We start from the raw sequence: 25,518 nt of genomic DNA on the forward strand, positions 1-25,518 counted from the left end.
TTGTGACACCAAAACTTTAGAACGTTTGTTGCTGAGGCAGTCTTGCATGAAATGGCATTAGGTTAAAGACGGTTTAGTGGGAAGATATAAAAAAAAAACATAATACGCTATTATCTACTTTCGCTGAATTTTAGTTTATGCTGTTCTTTATGTTTACTTTATTTACTTTACTGCCACATATTTTTAAAATGGCCAATTTAGGACAATTACAAAGAGTACTATTATTATTTTTAATATAAATCCCATGAATGGCTGTAATCCTGTTGTGTGTGCGTGCGTGTGTAATATGAATAACGGAAAAATCGACAATCGTAAATTCTACTCTGAACAGCTTATACAGTATTGTAGTAAAAAAAGAGCCATTAAATCCGATGCCCCTTTGGAATAATGAACAGAGCACTTGTTAGTCACTTGATAGTAGTTTTCGTTATTGAACTAGTAATAATAGGTTTAAGATTTTCGATAAAAGATTATCTTTTTTATTATAATTTTATTTTTATTTCCAAAACCATTTGAAATGATAATAATTCAGTATGCTTCGGTGCAGTAATTTCCATCATTAAATTAATTCTAGGACCAGAACTGATCGATGCATTTTTTTTGTCGTTATAATACCATTTTGTTGAAAAAAAATTTTAAGAGAATAATAATATTTTTTGTTCGCTGTAATTGAACTTTTTTATTGACAAAGTGATTCGAAATGATTATAGTAATTCTTCTATGCTTTGATTACAGTTAATGAAATTTGGCATGTTACATCATTATTAAAATGTCGTGGACCATTTTAATAGCAAAATTAGGAAAAACAAAATTATGTCTAAATTAAATATGTCAAAAAAAACCCTTTAGATTCTATTGCTATGATAATGAATGGTGGCATCATATAATGTGATTATGCAACTCACCATTTTTGTGTTGTTTTATAGAGATTATTTAAGAGTGATGAAGCCATCAGTAAACCATATAGTAATTAGATGGAAATCAATAAGCCAGACCCAAAAATCCGATCTCCTTAGATTGAAAGAATGGAAAGTCGGGGTTGGAAAACAATTCCTTCGTTTTCAACACTTCGATGTATCTTTTGAAGGAAGGTTTTTTTGAAAAAAAATATTAATCCTAAGGAGAGTATGGATACTTCTTTACCTATATCTCGAATTAAATTTCTTAAAGAATTCTTTCTCGACCTCCCGAATTCATCTGATGGAAAGATGAGGGTGAAAGAAGCTAAAGATCCATTCTTTTTCATTTCACCTTTTTTCATATTTCCTTTTACACGTTGGTGTATCGATGAGTGCGACGTAAGTAACCGGTCAATGTTTCGTTCGACGATGGTCAGAATCAAGGCTTTCAGATGAGAGAAAATATTCGTACCGCATAAAATAACAGACTGTATCCTAAATCACAGTGCAGATTATTCTACACAAAGACACGAAAATAATTTTAGCATACGAAAAGTTCCGATGCAATGATGCAAGTTCTCACTCCAACTGCTAGCTGGTTCGGAGTTTTCATGAGTGATGGCTATCATCCACTAATTAGATATTTTTATTTCTTTCATTTCATAATCGGTTCGGTAGTTTTAAGTCTTTTTTTTTAAAGTTTTATATAAAATATTTCTTATATGAAAAGTTTATTATTACAGCGCAATTTAAGATGACAAGCAGAGATCTTAAAAGGCTAGAATCAAACCTATAAAAAAGTTATCGAACTGTTTTTGAAGATTTAGAAAAAAGAAAAAAAAAACTTAACGATCATGGCAGAACTGTTTGAAAAAGGAAAATGGCGACAAAAATGATTATAGTAGCAATATCAGTATATAAAATGCAATGCAGAATTCTTTTCGATGCAAAATTTAGGTGTGCATAATTAAGTTATCAGAATCTTGAAAGCCTATAAAGTTCTTTAAACGTTAAATCCTTGTTTTCAGACATCTTGGATAAGCTTAACACTTTCCAAATCTGCTTGTTGTTTAGAACGTTTTTTACTATCTTAGTTCAGCTTGTACTATGCTGGAAATCTTATTTTTTCTAAAATACTGTATGTCAGTGACAAACTGTGGTGCGTCAAGTTTCGGAGTGAACGCTAAATTAGTTTCTTTATTGCAGCATTAGCAACGGGTGTGATTTTGTTCTTAACTTACCTCTAGCGAGGTGTTATCATATATATTATCACCCATCCATCCATCGATTTCTATGATTACAGCACATAAGAGCATTCGAGATCAGCTCTTCATGTCTCATGTCATAAAAAAAAAGTGATGGCGAAAATAAACATTTGGGTAAACCACAAATTGATGGAAAGGTACAACAGGATTATGAAAAGGAATTGTGCTTTCTTTCCTTCTTGCTTCAGCCGATTCTCTCAACTAGAAGTTCGAGGCGTCCATAGTGGGATACGTAAAAACCAAATATTCCTGTAACCAATGCTGGGATTGGACATGTGTTATGCAAGCCAACGGTAAATTGTTAGAAGAATGGTGTGTTATACAAGGAGTGGCGAATCACGATACATACTCTTCAGATGAGATGGCCGTGCTTCGGTCTGTCATGAGAACGTTATTTAACTGAGTGTATCGATCCATCTTTTAAGTGTCTATGACGTAAAGAAGGATCTCCTAATTTAGACTAGGAAATCCTCCTCCTCCCTCTTATCGTACTCACTGAAAAATAAATACATAGAATATTATATTGACATTCTGGACAATTCTATGTTGCCTATGCCGTAGCGGTTCTATGGAAACGATGCAATACGATCCATTAGAGTATCCGCGCGGTAACGAGTCATGTCATTTTTAGACAATTTTCAGCAGGATTTGAATCCTGTAAAGCACATTTGGGAAGACTCATAACAGGTTGCGTGCAGGACTAATCAACCAATTTTATGCCATAATTGAGTTACATTGTGGTGGAGGAATGGGCCAAAACACTCGTCTGTTTATCAACATATCAACTACTCTCAAAAGGGTATAAACCTGTAATTCCTTAGCACTGTGGGTAGGTTAAGAGTTTTTTTTTTCTTCCTTTATCTTTTACATAACTCGGTCACTCTGCTCGAGAGACCAAATATGAAACTTTTTGAAGCCACTTTAGATTTCCACTAAACAGGACGGGTAGTCTTTCATCTCTGGCGATGAAAATTCATTTCCCATCTGGAGATATTACAAACATTTATGCCCACGGCGGGATTCGAACCCCGCAGCCTGTTGGTCAGAAAACTGGTACATTAACCACTGGCCCAACCAAATATATGCAAAAATATTTACAGTTAATAAAGTTAATATTATATGATAATTTAATTTTGAACTAAGGAAAATTGGATAGACATGAAGAAACATCTAAATTGGAGTTTCTGTTTAGAATATTTGTATCAGTGATAATGAAACGAATGATATCTTAAATAGAATTCACATGTAGAATTTCTATAGAATAATTTATATAGACGATATAACGCATTAAAAATTTCAACGCATCTATTTCGAATTTTCACTTGTGTGTGTATATAAAATAAATTTTTCAAATACAGACATAAATAAAAATAATTTTAAAAAATCTTTAGACCATCCGATATGCTGATATACTTGTGGATATACATTTCGTGGATGAGAGACAAATGAAAAAACAAATTTTGAATAAAATGGCTTCCATCACGAAAGGTTGAAACCTACAGTAGATTAGCATCTTGGTGGCTAAGGGTGATTTTTATTTTATTTATTTTACTTAATCCAGAAACTCTATTCTAGAGACCAAACTAGGAAATTTTTGAAGCCACTTCTTTAGGCCTTCAATAAACGGGGCAGTAGTCTCTGCAGTGAGTTTCACCGAGTTTCAAAGACAATGAGTTTCATTTCCCGATGTGAGACTATTGTTTGTTTTTTGTATTCATATTTCTTTGTTTATATTTGTATTTGTAATTTATGTTTGCGTATGTTTGTATTTTTTGTTTGTGTTTGTGTTTTTTTATATTTGTGTTCGTAATTTATGCTTGCATTTGTATCTATTATATTACGAACCGAATGCGCTTTCAAAACGACACTTCATGTGTATTCTTTATTCCTAGCCATTCGATCAGCAATAATAGATTACTGAATATTAAAACAGACCCACCCCACACACACCAAACAAAAAAAAAAAAAATGTTACGAATTATTACACAATAGTATCCCCATCATAACGGTTCCAAAGTTCTGGAATAGTTGTATTCCAAGACTAGCTTCAGCAATTCAACTACATCTTTTACAGCTGTGGTATGAGTAAATAGTGTAATTTGGTAGGTAATCTATTTGAAAACATCTAAAATGCGCCATAATGTTCCGACAACAAAAATAGCTGAAGTTCCTCGCAATAACACTAATCCTTTCGAACTCTGGTGTGAAAAAAAATCGTCTTCTGATGTCGTTTGAAAAGGGAATGCAACCTCTCCTGAATCGATTACACAATCATAAGGTCTGTTGCTATGATGGCTTGTCATGGCACGACTGTAAACGGCAGTATATTAGTCCATTAATACGACAAAGGACAATTTAATAATTAACTGTCACCAGGACTTGTTTATGAGGTGTCAGAAATATTGACTGTACCCTTCTGCTGCTCTCTTGCCTTTCTATTTTCACTTAATTTCGTGTCACTCTGGTGTAGAGAGAGAAAGAGAGCATCTAACAACCAGTATCCATCTTGTATACACCGGCTTGCAAGTTACACAGAATGCTTATTTCGCTTAATTAAAATAAATTTTTACGGAACTCGTTGCCTGGCTTCCTTTGCTTCTCTTGTAGTATTCATCACCATAGAATTTCATCTTTCCTCCTCGCATTGAAACCGTGAAATGTAGATTTGTTGCATCTATTTAAACAGTATTCTAAATTATGCGTGGAATGCGGGGTTACAATAGCTTTTCGATAAATCTATTACACCACTATCCCACTTTCATATACTTTTTCAATGCAATTTATTTTCGAGTCTTGCTTGGAAAGTTCGAATCAATTGCATAAGGAATTTTGAACTGAGGATGAGCTTGCCATTCTCATACGAAGGTAGTAGAGTTTTCCTTCCGAAAAAGGAAATATAAAGCCAGCCTCTCTCTCTCTCTCGCATACACATACACACGTCTTTATCAGCCACCCCAGCAAATTGATCAGATTAACATACATGCCAAAAGTCAAAATTTTTATTCCAATATGGATTGGGAAAAGACGAAGTTCAGCGTAGTTTATTTTGTACACAGTCCATTTAAATGTTACTTTAAAATCGAATTAACAAAATTAGACAGCTAAAGCAGTTTAAAATATTTTGTTACAAATACTGAAAAACATTAAATACATCTTTTTAAATGTTCTATATTCTATATCATGATGAAAAATTAAATACCGGATACTTATGACACATGTAGCAATCGCTATTGCCCATTTCGTCAAATCCTAGCTTAACATATAGTTTTTTATATGGGGTGAGGGAATGACTTGTCACTGGAATCCGAGTAATTACACTAAACAGCTGCACTGCTAAATAAAAGGTTCATTTGTAAGTACATAGGCAGTTTAGAAATTCGTTACTTCACATAAAATATTTAAGGGCTTATATATAACTTTAAGATACTCTGTATGAAGATTCGATATCTTTCTATCACACAGATCCCAAATCATTATTTGTACTAGATGCTTAGATTATACATCGCGTAAGCCGCAAGTTTGCCTTGTGAGCATTACTGCAGAATGGTCTGCATTGAGGGTATGCCTGACAAAGATGGCTCAGGTCTACCTTGTAACATAGAAACACAGAAGACGAGCACGCAAGCAGCAAACATGCGAGTCTCACCAAACCGTGCGTCTGTGGATAAACTCACAGACGCATTTCTAAGTGCTAGCATTCTAACATATGATATAGAGCTTCCGCCACATTTTTCCAGTGCTGTTTTTGTATTATGACGAATCAGCCGGACGGAGGTAGGCGAGCTGAGCAAGCAGAGGACTATATATATAATTCTCAGAATATGATCGTCTGTCCGTAGTGTATAACTTATGCTGACTTTACAGTTTCACCAAGAAGCGGAAAGGAAACAAATGAAAAAAAAAAAATAATATGAGTTTAATGTCTATTTAAAAGAATGATGCTTTTATATGTATTCGTAACTTCAATATGCACGTATCTTCATATTGCAAATATTAAGTCTGCCTTATAATCGCAGATAATTTTTTGCCGCTTCATCCTCTTTCCTCTCCTCTTCTGTACTTCCAGGCTACAAGCAAAGTAGATATTGAGAAGTACAGTTGGCGAGTACATTTTCGAGTTAACCAAGCGGAGATGAGTTACTACGCACGAAGATCGGAGAGTTGGTTTTTCAGGAAGAGCTATGCTCTACATGTCATATCGGCGTCACGAAAAACCATTTGGGGGTTATTTATAACGGTTCCGGAAATGTAATTACTCGACCGTTTCTCCAAGACATTACGTATTTGATAAACGCGAGCAATTCGAGTTCAGCACCCATGTATTTCTGTCTGTTCAAAGTGAAATGGCCACCTCCTGTCCATGTAACAATTAACTTTTGAAAAGAAAAACTAAACAAAGATTCATATTCCTGGTAAATGAAGAATTTAAAAATAAAACAACTATTTTCTGCACAATTTTCGTTGATTATTAATCGACCGTTAGATTGGAACCCACTACTGATTTGTAAATTTAATAGTTTGAAGATTAACTTCTGCTGGCAGCAAAACAAAATACATTAATAAAAAGTATTAAAAATACTTACAGAAGATTCTTTGTCAGCTAGCTATAGGAATGAAAATGATTTTTTGGGTACAAGATCAAAAGCTTTTTAAAACAAACAAGCAGAGTATTGATTCCCAAAATAATGAAGAGTTCTTTAACCGACATGTAGAATATTTTGAGAAAATTAATTTTTTTAAAGTTATACTGATATGGCACATATTCCTTACTAGTATGTGATTTCAGGAATTTTTTTATAATAATTAGAGACCACGAGATGGCGGTAGCTGTCTGCCGTGCCCTTCCCCGGATGCCGTTTATAATCATTAAGTCTCGAGCCAGCTGTCTGTGATTCCCGCATCCCTAGGTTTTCCCAAGTTAGGATTAAACGGCCTCGCCTACTCCCTTTGGGAAATATAAGGCGTTCGCTGATTTTTGTTTTTAATTAATATATATTTAGTAAGTCCTCTGTTTCAGAGGATTACAATTTCTAATAATAGAAAGGTCGAACACGTGAACATGCAAATTATTTAATATAAAAAACGGTGAGTTGTTGAACCATTTTGCTCAACGGATTAATTAATATTTTTGCGTCAACGCATTAATTAATATTTTCTTCATATTTTTGCGTGTTTTGAATGTATATTAGCTAACGTTACCAGAAAAAAAAACATCGTGTTTTTTAATCTATTAAGACAGGAGATAAACATTAGTAAATTTAATTATCTAAGGAGTAAATTTCTAAAGAGCCAGCTTTCCTAAAATAAAGATGTCACTCAAAGGTGCCACTTTAATCCTATCAGCACAAAACCAGTCTTTCAGTACATCTGAATTCTTTCAGCAAAATTCTCAATGGTGATTAGTCCTTCAACCATTATGTGACAATGCAACAAGGAAAGAAAGTTTCCATAATAGTTCCGTAACCATTTTAATCCATTTATGTCACCATAGGATTTATATTTTTCTTTGCACTTTCCATTGGCACTCCACCATTATCAACAATGTCATTACCGATCATATCATTTTAGCAACGACGTACTACACTTGAATTATGACAAAGAAGCCCTTAACGTTTTGACAGAAACTCCTTATATTTACGCCCACACTCTAGTAAAAATATTACCCGCATGCTAACATACTGGCATTTAGCTCGTTAAAGTATTACCTAATGAATTAGGAATACGGGATATTCTTAAATTATGATTGACTAATTAGAACTGTAAATCAATGTTGAATTTATTCAGCAGTTCCAAAATGGTATTGCAAATAATTACGTGTGGCTAATTATTATTATGAAAGACCCGACTTTTGATGGATTGATGTGCTATGAATTACGTACATGCTGTCTAGTGGCACTCCTGTCAGGAATATCTGTCAAGTTATTAAAGTCTTCGGGATGATAATGCCGGTAGAGCAGCCAGTACTGCATTTTTACACGAATGTAACTAGTCCTATTCAGCACATATTTTGTGCACAGTAGCTCTACCCTTATTAGACTAATTTTGGTGAAAATTGCAATTATTACTTTTTTTTGTTGTTGTTGTTGAACCATTTCAATGTTAGTTTAAAAGTGGACTTTTAATGATAATATTATACAAAGTGACACCAAACAATATGCTACCATATTATATAAAGAATGTTAGCAATACTGGGAGGGGGGGGATGGTTTCGTCAAGGCAATAAAGCTCCGAAACGAGTCGATTATATCTGCTGTCTGTGACTTTTATTTCGTTTCCGTTTTGCGGAATTAAAAACCAACTTTACAGACTTCAAGGGTCGACTTTCCAGTTGTCCCTTGAAGAACGCCGGTTTGAACTACACGGATCTACTTATACGCTTTTTTTTTTTTTTGCATAAATATATTGGAAAATTTTTTAAGAGATTTGGACAATTTGAAAAAACTCGCAGACAAACTGCGTAGCTTAGAAATATCGAAAATATTAAGAAAAAGTTAGGTATGTCATGAATGCATATAATATATGTAGATTCTACTCTATTTTATCATTTACTACCATAAAATATACACAAATCGATTATAAAAAGTTAAAATTTATCAAAAATTGCGCACACAAACACACACTTACAGACCGAACATGGCTATTTGCAGTTGAGAAAAATGTAAACAAACATAAAGACGCAGTATTAAATCATAGCTGCATAAAATTAGCTTATTAATTAGCTAAATTAATTAGCATAAAATAAAAATTTTATAACCATTTATTCATTAGTGTATAGGCTAGGCGATAGCGAAGCAATCATATCGATTGCACTAGACTACCATAAAGCCTGAGCCTTCATTGCTCAATCAATACTCAGGCTGCGCCCTTTGGTCGGAAAGACCTGCGTTCGATTCCCGTCAGTGACTCGAGGAACCTCTATCTGGTCTCTTTCGACGAAAGGTCAGTTAGCTAGTGTCATACGGAGGTAGAGATTTTTTTTTTTTTCACCCGGAAACTCAGGGTTTTCGTTCCCCAGAACAGGCAAACCGGTCCCGTGAACACGATTATAGTCATGAATACTTCCCAGCCATATGCCGGTCCCGAGCCCGGATAAAATGGGGGGAGGGATGGAAAAGCAATCGTGAAGTACCGTGAAAAAAAATCTCACCAACAACACTTTGTTGGCAATGCCTACAAAGACACATAGGGTCGGAAAAGACCGAAGGGGAAAAACCACCGCACCACCATAAAACCTAGAATGAATCCCATCATGAATCTTCATACAGTACCTGTAAATAAATATGAATAGTTTCTTTTTCACATTCTTTTCATTTTTGATATCTAGTGTTAGTAATGCGTATAACATCTACAGTCATATAAGACAATATTGATGTAGGTACTGACAGACCTATGATTCATCTTGTAAACAGACGACTTGAACTTACGGTATCGATAAATACAGTACAGTACTGTAAATGTATTTTAACTTCCTTATTAACGTCTTTAATAACACTCTCTTTTCTCTAGCTTACTTTATTGTAAGAATATAGTATATAATACATATATAACATATAAAATATGTGTTAGTCGACTGTTTATGTTATCGGTAAGGCTTCTGGTCAACAGTTAGTATTTAAGTTTTTGGGGAGTCAAAAGTTGTACGCGAATTTTCGAACAATGTGGGGATCGGCGTCCCTGACTCCACGTTGTCCAAGGATCAACTGTATAGTAACATTACAATTAGTATCGTAAAAGCGACATAAAATAGAATAAAAATTTAGTAACAAGTATTTAATTACCTCACATGGTATTTATTTTTCAAATATAATACATTGTTCTTATTTTAAAACTTATACAAAGTACATGAATTCGGCATTTTTAACAGTGATAGATTATGAACGAAAAAGTAAAGAAATAGTGGAAAAAATATTATCCTACTGACTTTGAAGCTAGAATAAGTTTTTATGTAGAAAAGGATTGACGAGTGTCATTTATTTTGACCAATATCATTCATAGCTAGAATGTACTCGTATGTGTACTTTGGCACACTTCGTTGGTGTTCTGTGGTGTTTAGGTGTTTTTCGTTGTATGCGAGGAGGTTACTAAGCAATCTAGGTATGAAATGTTCTCCCACAGCTGCGCCGCATGAGTTGTTGCTTAATTGTGTGAGTGGGTCGTGTAAGGCGATATGTTTTGTTGTTTTTCCAGTAAGCGTTTCTGAATCAATTTCTTAGTGACATGTACTGTCTCAAGACTTTATTATGTTCAGGGTTAATAGTTGAATGGATATTAGTCCTTTAAAGCATTGTTGAAGCAGTTCTGTGTATTGAATTTCTAGATATTAAAAATCTATTATTCTCTCTTAGCGAAAAGTTTTGAAACTTAAAAGTTCCAAAATTGACCACCGAGGTTATGATAATACAACTTTCGATACCGTTGCCCTGGTATTTCATCCAAAAGACACTAAATTCGCCCAGGAGTTCATATTACTATTTAGCCTTTTATTATTGCTTTTATAAAGTTTTACTGGCCGAACATCTGTTTCTAATTGTTGGTTAAAGTCAGAAGTACTCCGATAGTATTCTGTATTTTTATGATGCTGATAATCATTATTTACAGTAGAAGCAGGGTCTAGAGCCAAGTCTAAAAATTGAGTAAAAGTACACCCTGACTCGACCTTTAAATGCTCCTTTCTGGCCTGTTCTGGCCTCACACCACCTATTTAAGGATCTTCTGTGTATTTTTCATTTTAGTATTCTTTTTGGCAGCCTATTCGGTGACCTTCTATTCATATGTTGAGTCTATATTGTTTCTATAATTGAAGACATTGCTGCAAAAAGGATGCTGCTCCATTTTTGGTCGAAAATTGAGTTAAAATCGTTGAATAGATTGGTGTAAGAACGAGGCAGCTCCAATCAACCGCTGTAGAGTTACAATGATTATAGTACTTGCATCCTACACCTTTGCGACTAATATTTACGATTTCTTGTAAATATTTCATTATAAAAAAATACAGAAATAGTGGATTCTGTCATGTTGTACCATCATTTAATATTTTGAAGACATTGCTGCAAAAAGGAGACCGCTTCATTTTTTGGTCGAAATAGTCACTTAAACAGAATGGGAGAGGAAAGATTAGCAAAACAAGTGTTCTCTGCCAGATTGGCAGAAAAAAGACCCAGAGGAAGACCAAGATATAGGTGGATTGATACGGTAAAAAGTGCCTTAGAAGACACAAATATAAGATCCGATAATGTTGTAGTCTTGACAGGTAATAGACTGATTGGGAGGAAAATTGTACATAGGAAGTTAGTAATGATGTTTTCATGTAGTACTATTATATCATGTAAACCTCTTGAGGATACATATCAGAAATTTGATGATGATAGTGGTCTCTGAAGAGAATCAGCCAGCTCGAAACAGCTGTCAGGCCAATGAAACCTTTATCAAATGCACTAATAAAAGGCAAATATGCTGATGCTTGGGCAGCGGTCGTGTTCTTTTAAGTAGTGCAAGCAAGAGCAACTCCGATGCCAAGGATTGTATCCTTGGCATCAGAGTTGCATCTCTGAGCTTATGAAATCATTTTGAGCTCTCTGAGCTCAAAATTACGAAACTTTCATAGTTTGCACATACATTCAGTTTTGAAATAATGTTAGATCTTTAATATCCACTATTTCTAAATAATTTACGTTGCCGAATTGAAGCTGTGGCTCTTCTTTTATTAATTTCATTGTATTTTTTTTTTCATTTTTGATATATTTCCATGTAATAATAAATATTTTTGTAACAGCATTTTAATTATTAGCATATTTTATGCAAATTGGTACAAAAAGGGGACAGCTCAAAATTTTGAAAATTCATCCAGTTCTGAGTAAAGAGAATTTTACCTTAATAATATTGCTCAAATGTGTATTCATATGGATGTTATATGTGGATAAACCATTTCGAGCGACAGGTTAAAAATATTTTTGGGAGGGATATTTTTATTTAATTTCCAAAAGTTGATTCTTGTTTTAGTTCTTGTAAAATTTCAGTTTTTTTTTTTTAAATCTAATTTAGTGCATCCAGCTGTTCTTAAAAAGTTAATTTCTACTGATGTTATTCTTTGTTAGTCTATTTTTTCATCGTCCATGTTTCACTTTCATATAATATAATCAGTTTAGCTAAATACGTGATATTCTTAATCTTGTTTTTCTTTGTACTAAATTCGGCTTAATCTAATATCGATTACTATGTTATTATACAGGGTGTTCGGGATAAATTTGACAGTTTCGTAAGGAAAAAGAAAATCTTCTTTGTATCTATTAAATTTAATGAATTTACAAAAAAACATTACAGGCAGAGTTAATTACAATACTATCAACAAGATTTACTCAAAATAACCACCATTAGCATCGATCACAGCTTCAATTCTGCTTCGGAACCTCGAACAAGCTGATGCTACAGTCTCCCTGGGAAGGGCCGCAAAAACTGTTTTAATTTTATCCATTAACTGGGCTTTTGTATTACTGGAAGTGCGATTGGTGTCTTTTTCAACTGCGCCCCATACAAAATAATCCATGGGGTTAAGGTCTGGGGAGTTTGGAGGCCAAACATTTGGACTGGTGAAGTCGTAGAAATTTTCAGACAACCATTTTTGACTTTTCCCAGAGGTGTGGCAAGGGGCCGAATCCTGCTGCCATACATACGGCCTACCATTGGCTACCCTTGTTATCCAGGGCTTGACTACAGTTAGCAACTCCACGAACAAAGCCCGAATTCCAATGCCAGGGTTCTTCAACACCTGTTCCTGCAGATTTGCGAGGAATTCTGCTGTACGAACGCAATCAGATCGTCTGCTAGGGATCTTTCTTCTTGCTACATCCTCGTAGTCACCATTGCAAGTCTCTAGTTCATGCCTGATTGTTTTTACTGTATTCAGGGAGCATTGGGCAGCAGTCGTAATATCCTTATTTTGATGGCGGGCACGAATCATCATGATACAAGTTATTCTCTTCCATGATTCAGGTGGGTTCCAGCTATCCATCCTTTCTGACATCTTGTATATGAATGAAGAAGGGTCCAAACTTTTAAATGAAGAGAAGTGTGTGTTAATACATGTAACTTACGGAAAAATATAATTAATTATAAATATGTCAAATTTATCCCGAACACCCTGTATATGATTAAATTCATTAATTATTACTTTCATGTTCATAATATCATATAACATTTGAGTAAGAGTAACTTAGTAGGTAAGAGTTTTATTTTGGTTTGTTTGGAGGACCGACTGAAATGCATTTTTAAGAGAATTGGAAAGGTGGGTTCACGCTATCACAGTGATTATGTGCCGGAGTTAATTATTTCAAGGTACTAGTTCAGGACATTTCTATAGCCCTACAGATGGTGTGCTGTGTGAAGATTTCTATTTATTGACCGACTCAGACGATAGGGCTATTTGCTCTTGAGTGACAGACGATACAGGGCATTCTGATTTTCAATTTAGCGGTTATCGAGTTGTGATTTACCGAGAATTAAAGCGTAACCCAGAGGATATCTTACGTAAAGCAACATTCATGTAGCATTCTGCCGACAGCTATGATTCCATGAGAAGATTCTTGGCCGTAATCTGATCGCGGCTGTTGACTCGGACAAAATGGAAATCCGACGTTGTTGCAAATATCATTCCCTGCGGCATCTTTGTGGGTGAAAGGACCTTTCAACTCTCGCATTGCGAATGGAAATATCTTCAAGAGTGATTTAAACTCTTTGTGTTGTCTTGTTCCCCCCCTTACCCCTCCTTCGACGACCGATCCCCTTTTCTCGCGTTTTGTGTTGTTGTCGGTCAGAAATGGTTCCTCAGCTGCCGAGCGGCGATTACAGAAGTTTTGCCACCGAACCGACTTATCTGAGACTTGGGGCCGAAAATAACTGGCGAAGAGGGTGAATAAAACATGCGAATACATTACACACAGCCGTCCGTTCGGTCTGTACTCAAGTCGCTTTCTGCACATAAATCTGCCCTTGAAGGCCATAAATAAAAATAGCATTATGGTCGCGTTAGTAGTGGAAAAGGGTAAATCCTCCAGAGGATTTCTATCCTGGCTCACAAACCGAGGTCAGATAAGAAAGATATTAATAAAGAGTCCGTTTTAGAATGTCTTCTTTTCTATGTTGAAGTTCGAAAAATCTGCCACGGTTTGCTCGTTTAGCGGTGCCATGGGAAATAAAAATACCGTGTTGCCAACGCATCAGACTGATGTTCATGTGGAGCTTTGCAAAGGACGACTCCTGTCTTGAATTACTGCGAACATCTTTCAGTAAATTTTTCTTAGAAGACCGAACATTTCCATCCGAGATTGTGCTTCTTGAAATGAGACCTTCCACACCTGTTTTACTGCCTCATTCCAAACATCGGAGATATCACTTATAGCATTTTCTTTATGGAAGGGGTGGGGGATCCTCCATGTTTCCGTAAATTAAACTGTGGTGGATATTTTCATTCATACGATATAATTTATGGTTAGGCAACACTTGTTTAACAAAACAATTTGGGATTTCTTATTACAGTAGTATAAAAGCTTAATCCGGTTAGGTTACGCTGGTTTGGTTTATGTCAAACCTAATCTAAACCTTTTTCTTCATAGTCCTTTAAGTCAGTTTGGACAGCTCATAGAAGACAGAGTAGAATTCTAAAACATTCCCGAATGGGAAATTGCCTCATAGACACAATTTTCCATTGGTTTCTGTCTTTACAAAATGTGAAATAATATCACACTGTAGTGGTGTTTGTCCATTGCCACGATCCATTCAACCGTGTCACCCTTGATCTTCCTCGTGTCCTTCAAGAATCTGTTTCGTAGCACCCTTGGTTCTGACGTATATATTCTCTTCATTTCGTTTGTCGTCCTCTTGCAACTATTTATAGCAGTTATCTCTTTATAGTTATCTTTTTATTCATTTATATTTGGTTGTTCAGTTTTAGTTATAACTGCCTTTTATAGTGATTTAGTTATCCTTATAGTCTTTATCTCCCCCCCACCCTCCTATCTTCATTTCTTACATGGTCTAAACACGAACTCAGCACCTTCATAATAGACTGGCTAACTCGCCTTTCTAACAATTATTTCTTCATGATATGCAAATACTATTCCATCCTCATCTTCAATAAAGTTATCATTACGTATAAAAGGTTTAGTAAGTTTTATTGTGATTATATGATAACCATTACTTAAGCAGTATTATTTATGTTTTCTTTAATCCCACGTATTGAGATTCTCTCAGTTTATTTTCCCTCTCAGATCTGTATGGTACATCCTTCTTCACGAAATGTATTTGTGGTTTTATTTTTCTTTCTTTACAGCGTTCTAAATTTTTTCTATTATTTAAAGGTCGTGCTTATGTCCAGGCCTTCTCAAACATTCCCCGACTGCAGTCAGTGTTAAGGTAAATTCGGTGCATCTTTCTTCTCCTTTTGCTTTTTCTGCTATCTCTTGTAGCTCTGTGCATTAATACATTATAAAGTATATAATTTAACACATCTGTACAGAAGCATGCTTTCCAATTGAATCACTGTTTGTTCTTTTAAATTATTCAGCAGCAATAAATCAAAAAAATAAAATACAATATTGTAGTTCAGCGGCATTAAAATCTGCAATTAATAAAAAAGGAAATATAGAATAAAGTACTGCTTGCTCATGGTAATTCGTCAAAATTAGCGAAAATTTCTCTGCTTTCTAGTAGAGATAAAGATTCTTCAAAAGAATGGAAATTAATGTAGCTTCAACTTTGAAGTTCTTTACTTATATACAGCGCAGTCCCACATAGCTTCAACTTTGAAGTTCTTTACTTCTTATATACAGCGCAGTCCCACAATCACTTAAGAAATTCCAACAGTTGTTTGAATTATTCATATCACCTATGGTACTTATGAATATTTCAGATGTTAGTTTTTTAGATCCATTGTTGAATTCTTCTTAAATTTTGCTGTAGCGATTTTATTTGCCAATATTTTCTTTATTTTAATTTGAATTGATTGCAAAATCTTGTTCTCTTGAGAATATTTCGAATTCTTGACATTTGTAACTTTAAAATGATTTTTAAAATTCATTTGTTTCACGATCACTTGCTTCGTTATGTCGGTTAATTGATATTTATTATTTCTGTAGTTTTATACGATAGCCTTATGCAGCATTTCCCCTCCAGTTCATCAGTTAAGGATGGAAATACGTTTTTGAATGCAATAATTATTCACTAATTTTGAAAATGGAAGTTTGCCAAGATATTTCGACGTTAATTCCAAAGTACAGAGGCCCATTTTATTGTCACTTTTCATACATATTGACATATTGGACAGTTGTTATATACTAATGAATAAGATGTATATCAATTATCAGCGTGGCATATCGAATACATTGAGAATAATTTCATGAATTTTTATTTATTATTTATTTTATTTGTGCCAATAATCCGCTGTCGATAAATCTATATAAATACAGTAAGCCTGACTTCTAATGTAAAATTTCCTTTCATTATTCATAGCCTTCATAGGTTATCTCAGAATAACTAATACTGTTATCACATTATTAATAAAGGATTTCAGGAAAGTGGAATGCCCCTTTACGACAGCTCTAATAAATGTTCCAAGTCATAAAAGATTTTGTGGGCTCTCCTTAGACTGAGATGAATATGCTTCGCTTCTTAAATTGCCTTTCAGTCAAAGAATGAGGTGAAGTTACTTACCGAAGCGCCCTCTATCTACAGAAGAACAATTCCTGCTTGAAAGTGTTGAATAAAACGCACGTAGTATTGCTCTTGCAGGGTTTTTATTAAAAGGATGGAAATTGTAGCAAATATGATGCTTTTATGAAGCTACAAAAAGTAGTTTAACTACTATGAAATATCACATTACACTGTCAGGATCGCATATCAACAATGTTTCGATTTATAATGCATTTTCCGTGGAATGTGTTGGAAAATGGAGATATGAAATCGTGCCCCCACCCTCCAGCAACTCATGCATCTTTTTATTTAGTTCATTATGAATGATTTAGTAGTCACGGATTCGTTGCTATGGGAATTTGTTCTTATGACAATACATTTTGTATGGAGAGAGAGAGAGAGAGAGATTAATGGGTATACATAACTTTTGAGTGCAACTCGACTTCAGTGGACTGTAAGTCAAAACTACAGTCTTATAGGGAGTATATTCCACTGTTGTAGAACATTTGCCTGCTTCAGTTTCTAAGATCATTCGTCGCTGTCTAAGATGCAAACAAAGTTCCTTGCGAGTAGCCGTTCCTGCGGGACCTTCGCATCCATCATTTGATGTCTTACAGAGGGATATAATGTTCGATGCGAGAAGGGGGGGGGGAAGATAGTACTTCTCCTTTTCATGTTTCCTCCGAGAAATCTTTGGAACATCGTCCCTTTTGGTCTTTTGCTAGACAGAGACGGATGTTACCGATCAGCACTCAAAGACCTCACCCGTCTTTCGAGTTGACAGCTTCATCTTGCTCAATTAGATAAGAGCAGTCAGCAACACCTGTCAGGATACATTTCTTTTGCGTTGTATTTGTATTCATCCTTGGCATCTTTTATTTTTTCCCCTTTGTCTTCGTTTTGCAAGCCAAAAACAAAGCAAAACAAAAAAAAAAAGCTTCCTCTAGCATTAATCAAACGAGGTTTTTGTGTACTACACATCATAATTGGTATCATTATGCATACTTTTCAGTAGATGCGTCATGTGTATCTCCGTTAATGTATATGATATACATATATATGATGTACATGTGTGTATCATATATTCTCCTAAACGCGTATTAACATTAGGTAATAGTAGCATACACTTTATTGTATATATTATATCCCCATTTCGTAAGACACTTCTGAGTAATAAAAAAATCCACAAGGCAACTTCCTGTGATTGTATTGCATTACATTACATTGGGTCGTTTCCTACCTGCCGTAACTATTTCTCCTCTCCTGACCGCACTTTTAATGGATTAGGTGCCTCAAATTGGATTTTCCCGTGAGATAAAAATCCATTGAGCTATTGTTAGAGCCTTTTAAGAATATTGCTAGTTTCTTATCTTTGGACACAAATTACATCATTCTTGCTTAAATTCCTTACTTAAATTAATATTGTACCAACCAACTGTTTAGTTGTGACACTTTCCATGGCTTATTATGACTAGTTTTGTGCATTCTCTTTCATTTTTATTGCTGTCTAATCATGCATTTGAGATAATGGAATTTCTCATTCCCCTCTTTCCGTTGCTTCTGTTCATTCATTTCTCTTTGTGATTGCTAAAACCGGTCTTCTTCTTAGTCTATTAAATTAATATCGTAAGTAAAGAAACAATTACGTAACATAGAATTAAGTCATTCGCTGTCTTGGATGATTATTTTTAAAGTTTTAACCGAGAATGCATTCGATTAATTGATTTCTACAAGGCGCTCAGCTTGAACTGACATGGAGACGACCTGTTTTGTTTTCTAGGATAGATATACAGCAACTCCATAATATTATATATATATATTGCTGCTTTTCATCTACTTATGTGGGTGTGGCATTCGTTCCATCGTCGTGTTCCCCATGCGACCGACCATTGGACGAATGCTGGAGTAAATAAAAGGTGATCTTTGGAGGATGATAAAGGGGGATAGCAAAATAGCTCACAGGACGAAATTGGAAACCAAACTCCGAAGTTGCGAATCTCACTCGCTGCCTGTGCCACTTATTGAAATCCAGTTCTCAGATAGGAGACTCCCTCCTCCCTTACTTTTCCTTTTACTTCCGCTGCTTCTCCACGACACGGCCAGCATTACACAAGCTTCGTAGTCGATATTCGTACACTGACGATGCACGTTCGCATTTGTGTCAGAGTGAGAGGGCCTGCAAGTGTTAGATTTCCATTCTGCAACCGTCGGAATAGTCAACTTCACTCAGAAGTCGAGCCCTTCCTCCCCCCCCCCCTCCGATACTTGCAAAGTCTATTCCTTCTCTGCGACCACCCTCCCTCATTCCTCTAGCACTTCTTGCGTCTATGAAATTTTCATGCGATTCCTACTTGTTGGAGCTTTTTGCAATTCAGTTTGCTCTATCCTATGTTAATATCCTTAGCCTTGGGTTTGAAGGGTCGATTGGGGAAATACTTTGCATAAGAACAAGGAAGGAAGGGAGGACTTTTGTTTTTCTACACAGCTTGATTGTTTTTATCTTTTCGGAAACAATTCAATAAATCTATGAAAAAATGCAATAGCAAATTGATATCTTGAAAGCCGATAGTTAATTTAAAGGGTAAAAATTCTTGAAATTTCTTACTCTTTAAATGGTAAAATTTCTTGGTTTAAAAATGATAACAATTCTTACCTAACGAACACATTACCTTGTCCTTATTTTGAGAATATTAAACCTCAGTACCATTAGAGGTATTGAGGATAAACTCCCAACGCACATCGACAAACCAATATTCAAATTACAGGCAATTGAACTCTTCAAGAGTAGGACTCCAGAAAAAGCAATTTGATTCCATGCTCTTTATAAAACAAATCAATTTAGAAAATCATCGATGTGTTTATTTAATATTACGAAGGCAAATAATAGTAGGAGTCACTTTGTATTATGTTTTTTAGCCAATTTTGTCTGTTTTGCAAGGGGGGGGGGGGAACTGAGTTTCCCGGAAGAAGAACCTCAAGCGAAACTTAGTAACTCTACTTAGATTGAAAAGCCCTAGAAAAGTCACTTCGGTTCTTCGTATTGCGCCACGATGCGTTCTCTATTAAAGAAGGTTCCTAACAAGTCTTTTATAAAGAAAAATTTTGAAAAAAAAACCTATAAATTCTATGTATTGCCGCATAATGGCAGGTTCATTGACTTTACAATACATATAATGAGTATATTTTTTAAAGTTTTCTTAACCGTACTTTCCTGTTGCTTTCTGAAGTACTAAATATGATTTCTAGCAAGCTTTCTGTTTAATGGACCGTCCTACTTAGCCTACCTTTTTAGCAACTACTTAATACGTGATTAGGACATTAGAACAAATATAAATATAGTCAGCTTTCCGTTTATGTCCTAATCATGAATTAAGTAGTTGCCAAAAAAGGTAGGCCATGTCGAGAGCTTCATTAGACAGATAGCTTGCTATAGATATTTACATACAATGAAATTTAATCCAGAATTGTGAATCAGAATTAAAGCTATTTCATTAATGCGATGGAAGCAGTATTGTACGCATATATTATATAACCAGCTCTGAGAAAAGATGCAATGATATACCGCACCTTTTCTCATAGCTGGTTCTTTATATACCTGAAGAGGTTATACGAAGAGCCTATTCTGAGAGAAAAGATTTTCGCAGAGCAAACTTTCAGTGGGTCAAATTATGGGACAAATTATAGACCAGATAATAAAGACACTGCTAGTCATAATTGCATGACTTGAAATAGATGGCATTCACTTGGATCTCACAGTATATGTCGTTTCTTTTATATTTCTCTTTATCTCTTTTGATTTATTGTATTGTGTTAATAACATAATAAATGAAAACAGATAAATAACAGACAACAGAGAATTAAATATTTCAAGAAGATAACGGATACCTTTGCCTGGAAACGAATATAAAATTAAACATGAAAACGAGGTGAATAGCAATTAGAAAAATACTTTCGAAGAAGCAAAAACAACGAAACGAATTCTCTCCTACAGCATTTAATTCCCTATGATCTTCCGTAGCTCAGTCGTTAACATCGTTACTCATTGGTTAAAAAGACCCAAGTTCAGTTGAGTTGAGTTAGCCGATCTCATACATCGGTGGAAAGGTTTTTCATTCCTCTAAACAGATACAAATTGCCAAAGAACATCCATAACTTAAAGACAAAATTACATTGCAACCAGTAGCAATATAATATGATTTAATAAGATGGTTCCGCACCTGTCCTATATGGGTCACACGGTCGTAGTAGCATTATACGCCAAATAAAAAATTCCCTAACATTTTTAAGAACAATTAGACTGTGCAATATATTACACTTTGATATTCCAATCTTAAAAGGATCGAATACTTTTTAACTACTAATGAAAATCTAAAACGCATGTGAAAGACTGTTTTTTTTTTTTAGAATACCATTTAGAATCAGTTAGCTCTGATAAATAATCGAAGAAAAGAGTCATTGGTTGGCTGACCATATCTAAGATTAACAGCAAGAAATCTAATGATCTGAACTAATGGGTAACGCTAACAAACTCACGGATAATTAAAGATAGCGACTTAAAAACAAAGTTTTATCTAGAAGTACGGTTAATTAGTGGGAGAATTGAAGTGAATGATATTATATTAGTAGCAGGAAAGTTATCACTTAGAACTTCGTCTTCCAAAAAGAATGAACTCAGAAAAAACTAAAAACAGGTCGAACACCAAGAGAAGACATTTGGTCTTCTCATCTCTGGTTATTAATCACTAAAATCACTTTATATCTGAAATTCCTGTACTATTAGCTTCTTGAATTCGAATAGTAATTTATGCCAAGCTAATCAAAATCTATTTATTATGATAAACTATCCCATTTTGAATTTAATCTTGAAAAACTCTGAGAATTGTTATTGATATTTTGTTTTCGAAACAGCAGTAATAATGGTGTTATGTGCATGATCTTCGATGCTGTCTCAAAATGATAAATATTCTTTGCAATTCATCCTCAGAAATTCTCGGATAATAATCTAATTGAGGGGAGGAAAGTAAAACAAACTACGTTTATGTGGACGTTCAATTGCTTTTATATCTTTCTCTCCACTTTCTTAACAAGAAAACGAACACGAATCAGTTTTTAAAATATGTTGAAAGCATCTCCTGGTGCTTCTCGTTATCTCATGCAATGCATGCTCTATCATCCTACGAGACAGTAATTAACAGCAAAAAAAGGCAATCATGTTAAACAAAAGACTTTTCTCATTTCTCTAGATTCGCTTCTATTGTGTGATGAATTGTACTTTTCGTGGAACACGCAAAGCAAGATGCCTCCTCTTGATTTCAACATTCCTAAACTTCCATTTCTTTTTTTGTTATCCGCTTCCTGCACTTTTTAGAAACATAAAGCATTAATCATGTAGGCTTTTTTTTACTGTATTTCTAAGCGAGGTTATATTTTTATTAAAATATTGATCCAACCTTTCAGAATGTAGATTTTATATATTTCTAAGAAAAGCAAAATGCATTCATATTATGAGGAAGAAAATAACTGCATTTTTAAACAAATAAAATAACAATATTTGGTTTAGTAATTGTTTCGTATTTTCTGATATAATTTATGTGTAGACTAGGTATTTTGAAAGGTAGATCTGAATTCAGCGAATGCAAAAATAATACAAAAAAAAGAAGTGAGAATTGATTTTATGTCATTATTTTTCTCCATATGTCCTTTGCAGCGCCGCCAATATTTTTATTGTGTAATTTATTCCTTCGGTATTTTTGGTATAATGTGCTGGAATTGTATCCTCGCAAATACAAATTTTGTTAGGTTTTATTTTTCGATGCAGTGAGTGTAGTTCCATGTGTGTGTATGTGTGTGTGTGAGAGAGAGATTTAGCCATTACTAACGTTCTGAAAACCGGTAGACAACCGGTCTCCACCCTGAGTCATCGCCGGTAGTTGAATTTATGGCTACCGACGAGTTCAAGACTTCTGACGATAATATTGCAGATAACTGCTGCCATCTCGTATTCGTAAACCTAAACTAGTATACTGTTCTCTAAAATAGTGCGAGTTTTATGGTCGATTTTTTTCTGAAAAATCCAACCTAAAAAATTATCTCGTCTGCGAATAGAATCAAATTTATAATGATCTTTCTCTTCTGGTAACAGCGTTATTTTTATTTTTTAAATGCTAAGTCAATTAAGAGATGATGGATAAACAGTATACTATTCAGAACGTCGTGAAGGCAGCATGTTATTTATTTTTCTCCTCTCAAAAGGCTGTTGGCCTATAGTGCATTAGTATTTAAATTTGATGCTAACATTCAAGGTTAGTAATCTCGTTATCTACTTCTTTTGTATTGTTAGCTTTATTTCAATGACTGGATAAAAACAGGTAGATAAGAAATAAGCAAGTTGCAGTTAGTGACTTGGGACAGAAAGGCATTAACAATTAACCACCTCACCGGCCATTATGGATCACATCCTCATCCTCATATGCTTCGTATCCATCATATATTTCAATGTAATATCAATGGTATTAAAATTTTAATATGCACTTCGCATCCATGATAAACTTGACGTCTATAGACGTCTTGGCCGGTAGCGTGGTGGATTAACTATAGCTTTGCTGATAGCAATGTAGATAGCGGTGATCGTAAGTTACATGGATGAGGTTTCTAATGATAGTAGCAGTAGCATAATTAACTAATGAATCAAATTGAAGATTTATTTGTATGTCTGTCACATTAACTTTTTTTATTTCTTTTATTTACAGTACTTCTTTCCGTTGACGTGGAACAGAATATCACTGCTAAGACAATAGGCTCTAATTTGACCTTGACATGTCGCGTCACTGGCTATCCCCAAGCGACCATCGAATGGTTCAAAGACGGTCAAAAGCTGGATTCTGATACGGATACCAACGAACTTCAAATTCTGACAACAGACATCGGTGGCGCCACTGTACTTGGATCGGCGATCTTTGAAAAGCTGAAAAGAAAAGATAACGGAACGTATGTGTGCCAAGCTTCAAATGACTTCAACACGTCTTCAGCATCGCAAGATTTGATCGTAAGAGGTGAGTGCTTTCTCCTGCAGACAAGTTCATGCCAGTAATTTTCACTAGTAAGATAACAACGGCTGATCCCCACGATCTTGGGGAGGAAGAGTAATTAAGTACTACTTGAGTGTGGTGATGGTGCTAGAGGATAGGCGACGGTTTCGGGGAAGGGGGGGGGATGTATCAGGGGAAGAGAAAGATAAACCATTACCGCCATTAGCAACGTTGATATCCGTTAGCAGCGACAAAAAAGATGCACCAAGTGTAGCTTAATCGCCAGAATAATGTACCAGGCTTAATGCGAACATTATGAAGCCTCCCATACTAAGCCAGAGGACTAGGCATAACAACTTTAATGCGAGACTACTATATTGGTATTAAAAGATAAAGATTCTCAAATAAATGCCACTCTTTACGCTAATTTGCACCACATTTTGAATTGCGAATCAGTTGGTTAATTGGAGTAAGATTGGATAATTATATTTATATATGCTGAATTGAGATTTGTTGTGTGGACATCCCCTCTCTTCCCCGCTAACCTTAAACGAGTTTAATAATGTATATGGGATAGCGGGGAGGGGTATATGAATGGCATAGATTAGCGAAAAGCCAACAGCGGTCACTTCTCTGTTCACGAAATCCTACCACTTCTGATGTTATTAGGGTGCGCATGAATTTCTAGCAATAAACTTCGCCTTAAGTATAAATACATAAAATTAATGGCTTGCATGAAAGATAATGAAAAGGTTCTCTACTTTGAACGTATTCGACTAACATGAATAATCTTGGTCGAATTATAGTTAGCATTTTATGGCACAATCGTTTACCTTTTATATCACCTAAATATAAAATTTTGATGGAAACTTCTCTCTTGAATATTGGGATCCCTCTAAAACTGACTGTTGATCAATCGTAAATTCAATTTTTAGTCTCTGTCAAGGACCATACACACTATGTTGCAAATGTATTAGGACAATTAAGTACGTCATAAATATCAATATGCTTTGGCCATAATTAAAGACATCAGTCTCAAGTAGTAGAAGCTCCACTAAACGCTGTGGACGACAGAAGATTCTAGTCCAAACCAAAGAAGTATCATTCACCATGACACAGCTTTTTCTTTCCCTGGACGATATTCTCTGTTATTAACGTTCTTCTAGAACAGCGCTTCCCAAACTGTGGGCCGTAGGTTTTGCTGATGGGGGGGGGGGGGTCGTGAAATAATGAAAACAAATTTTTTAAAATGTTTTAAGACTTAAGTAGATTTTTCTTATCTTAAAAGAAACGTATTTAACTTTTTTTTTGTTATTTTTTATATTTTAATTGAAAAATTCACACATTGGTGTTGGTTCACAAACTTTGCTTCCTGCGTATTCAGCGCTTAATGAATATTAGTAAATGTATGCTTATTCGTATAAGTTTCATTTCAAAGCAGTGGTTAATTGTATTTACTTTGAATGCTCTCCGGAGAAGCTCCAATTCTTCCTGTTCGTAATCAGGGACTGTTGATATTGACTTTATATACATATCAAAACTCGTTTTATATTATCACTGTCATCCGAGCTAGTTTTCTGTTACCAATAAAAGTTTCGCATATACTTCACACATGAAAAAAAGCTTAAACAAGTTCATGTTGGG

The 25,518-nt window shown here is 34.9% G+C and overlaps 1 protein-coding gene across 1 annotated transcript in view; it reads left to right on the plus strand.

Annotated features, from left to right (window-relative positions):
• LOC150095530 (receptor-type tyrosine-protein phosphatase epsilon-like) overlaps positions 1 to 25,518 on the plus strand; it is an 858,461-nt gene that overhangs the window by 222,614 nt on the left and 610,329 nt on the right. Inside the window, exon 3 of the mRNA XM_090410701.1 lies at positions 23,596 to 23,898. Within this exon, the coding sequence (XP_090266827.1) occupies positions 23,596 to 23,898 (303 nt within the window). The remainder of the gene's footprint in view (positions 1 to 23,595; positions 23,899 to 25,518) is intronic.

This window comes from Typopeltis vanoorti, chromosome 20 (assembly GCF_054136105.1).
Source record: "Typopeltis vanoorti isolate ZY-2024b chromosome 20, IOZ_Tvanoo_1.0, whole genome shotgun sequence".
Classification (NCBI taxonomy): domain Eukaryota; kingdom Metazoa; phylum Arthropoda; class Arachnida; order Uropygi; family Thelyphonidae; genus Typopeltis; species Typopeltis vanoorti.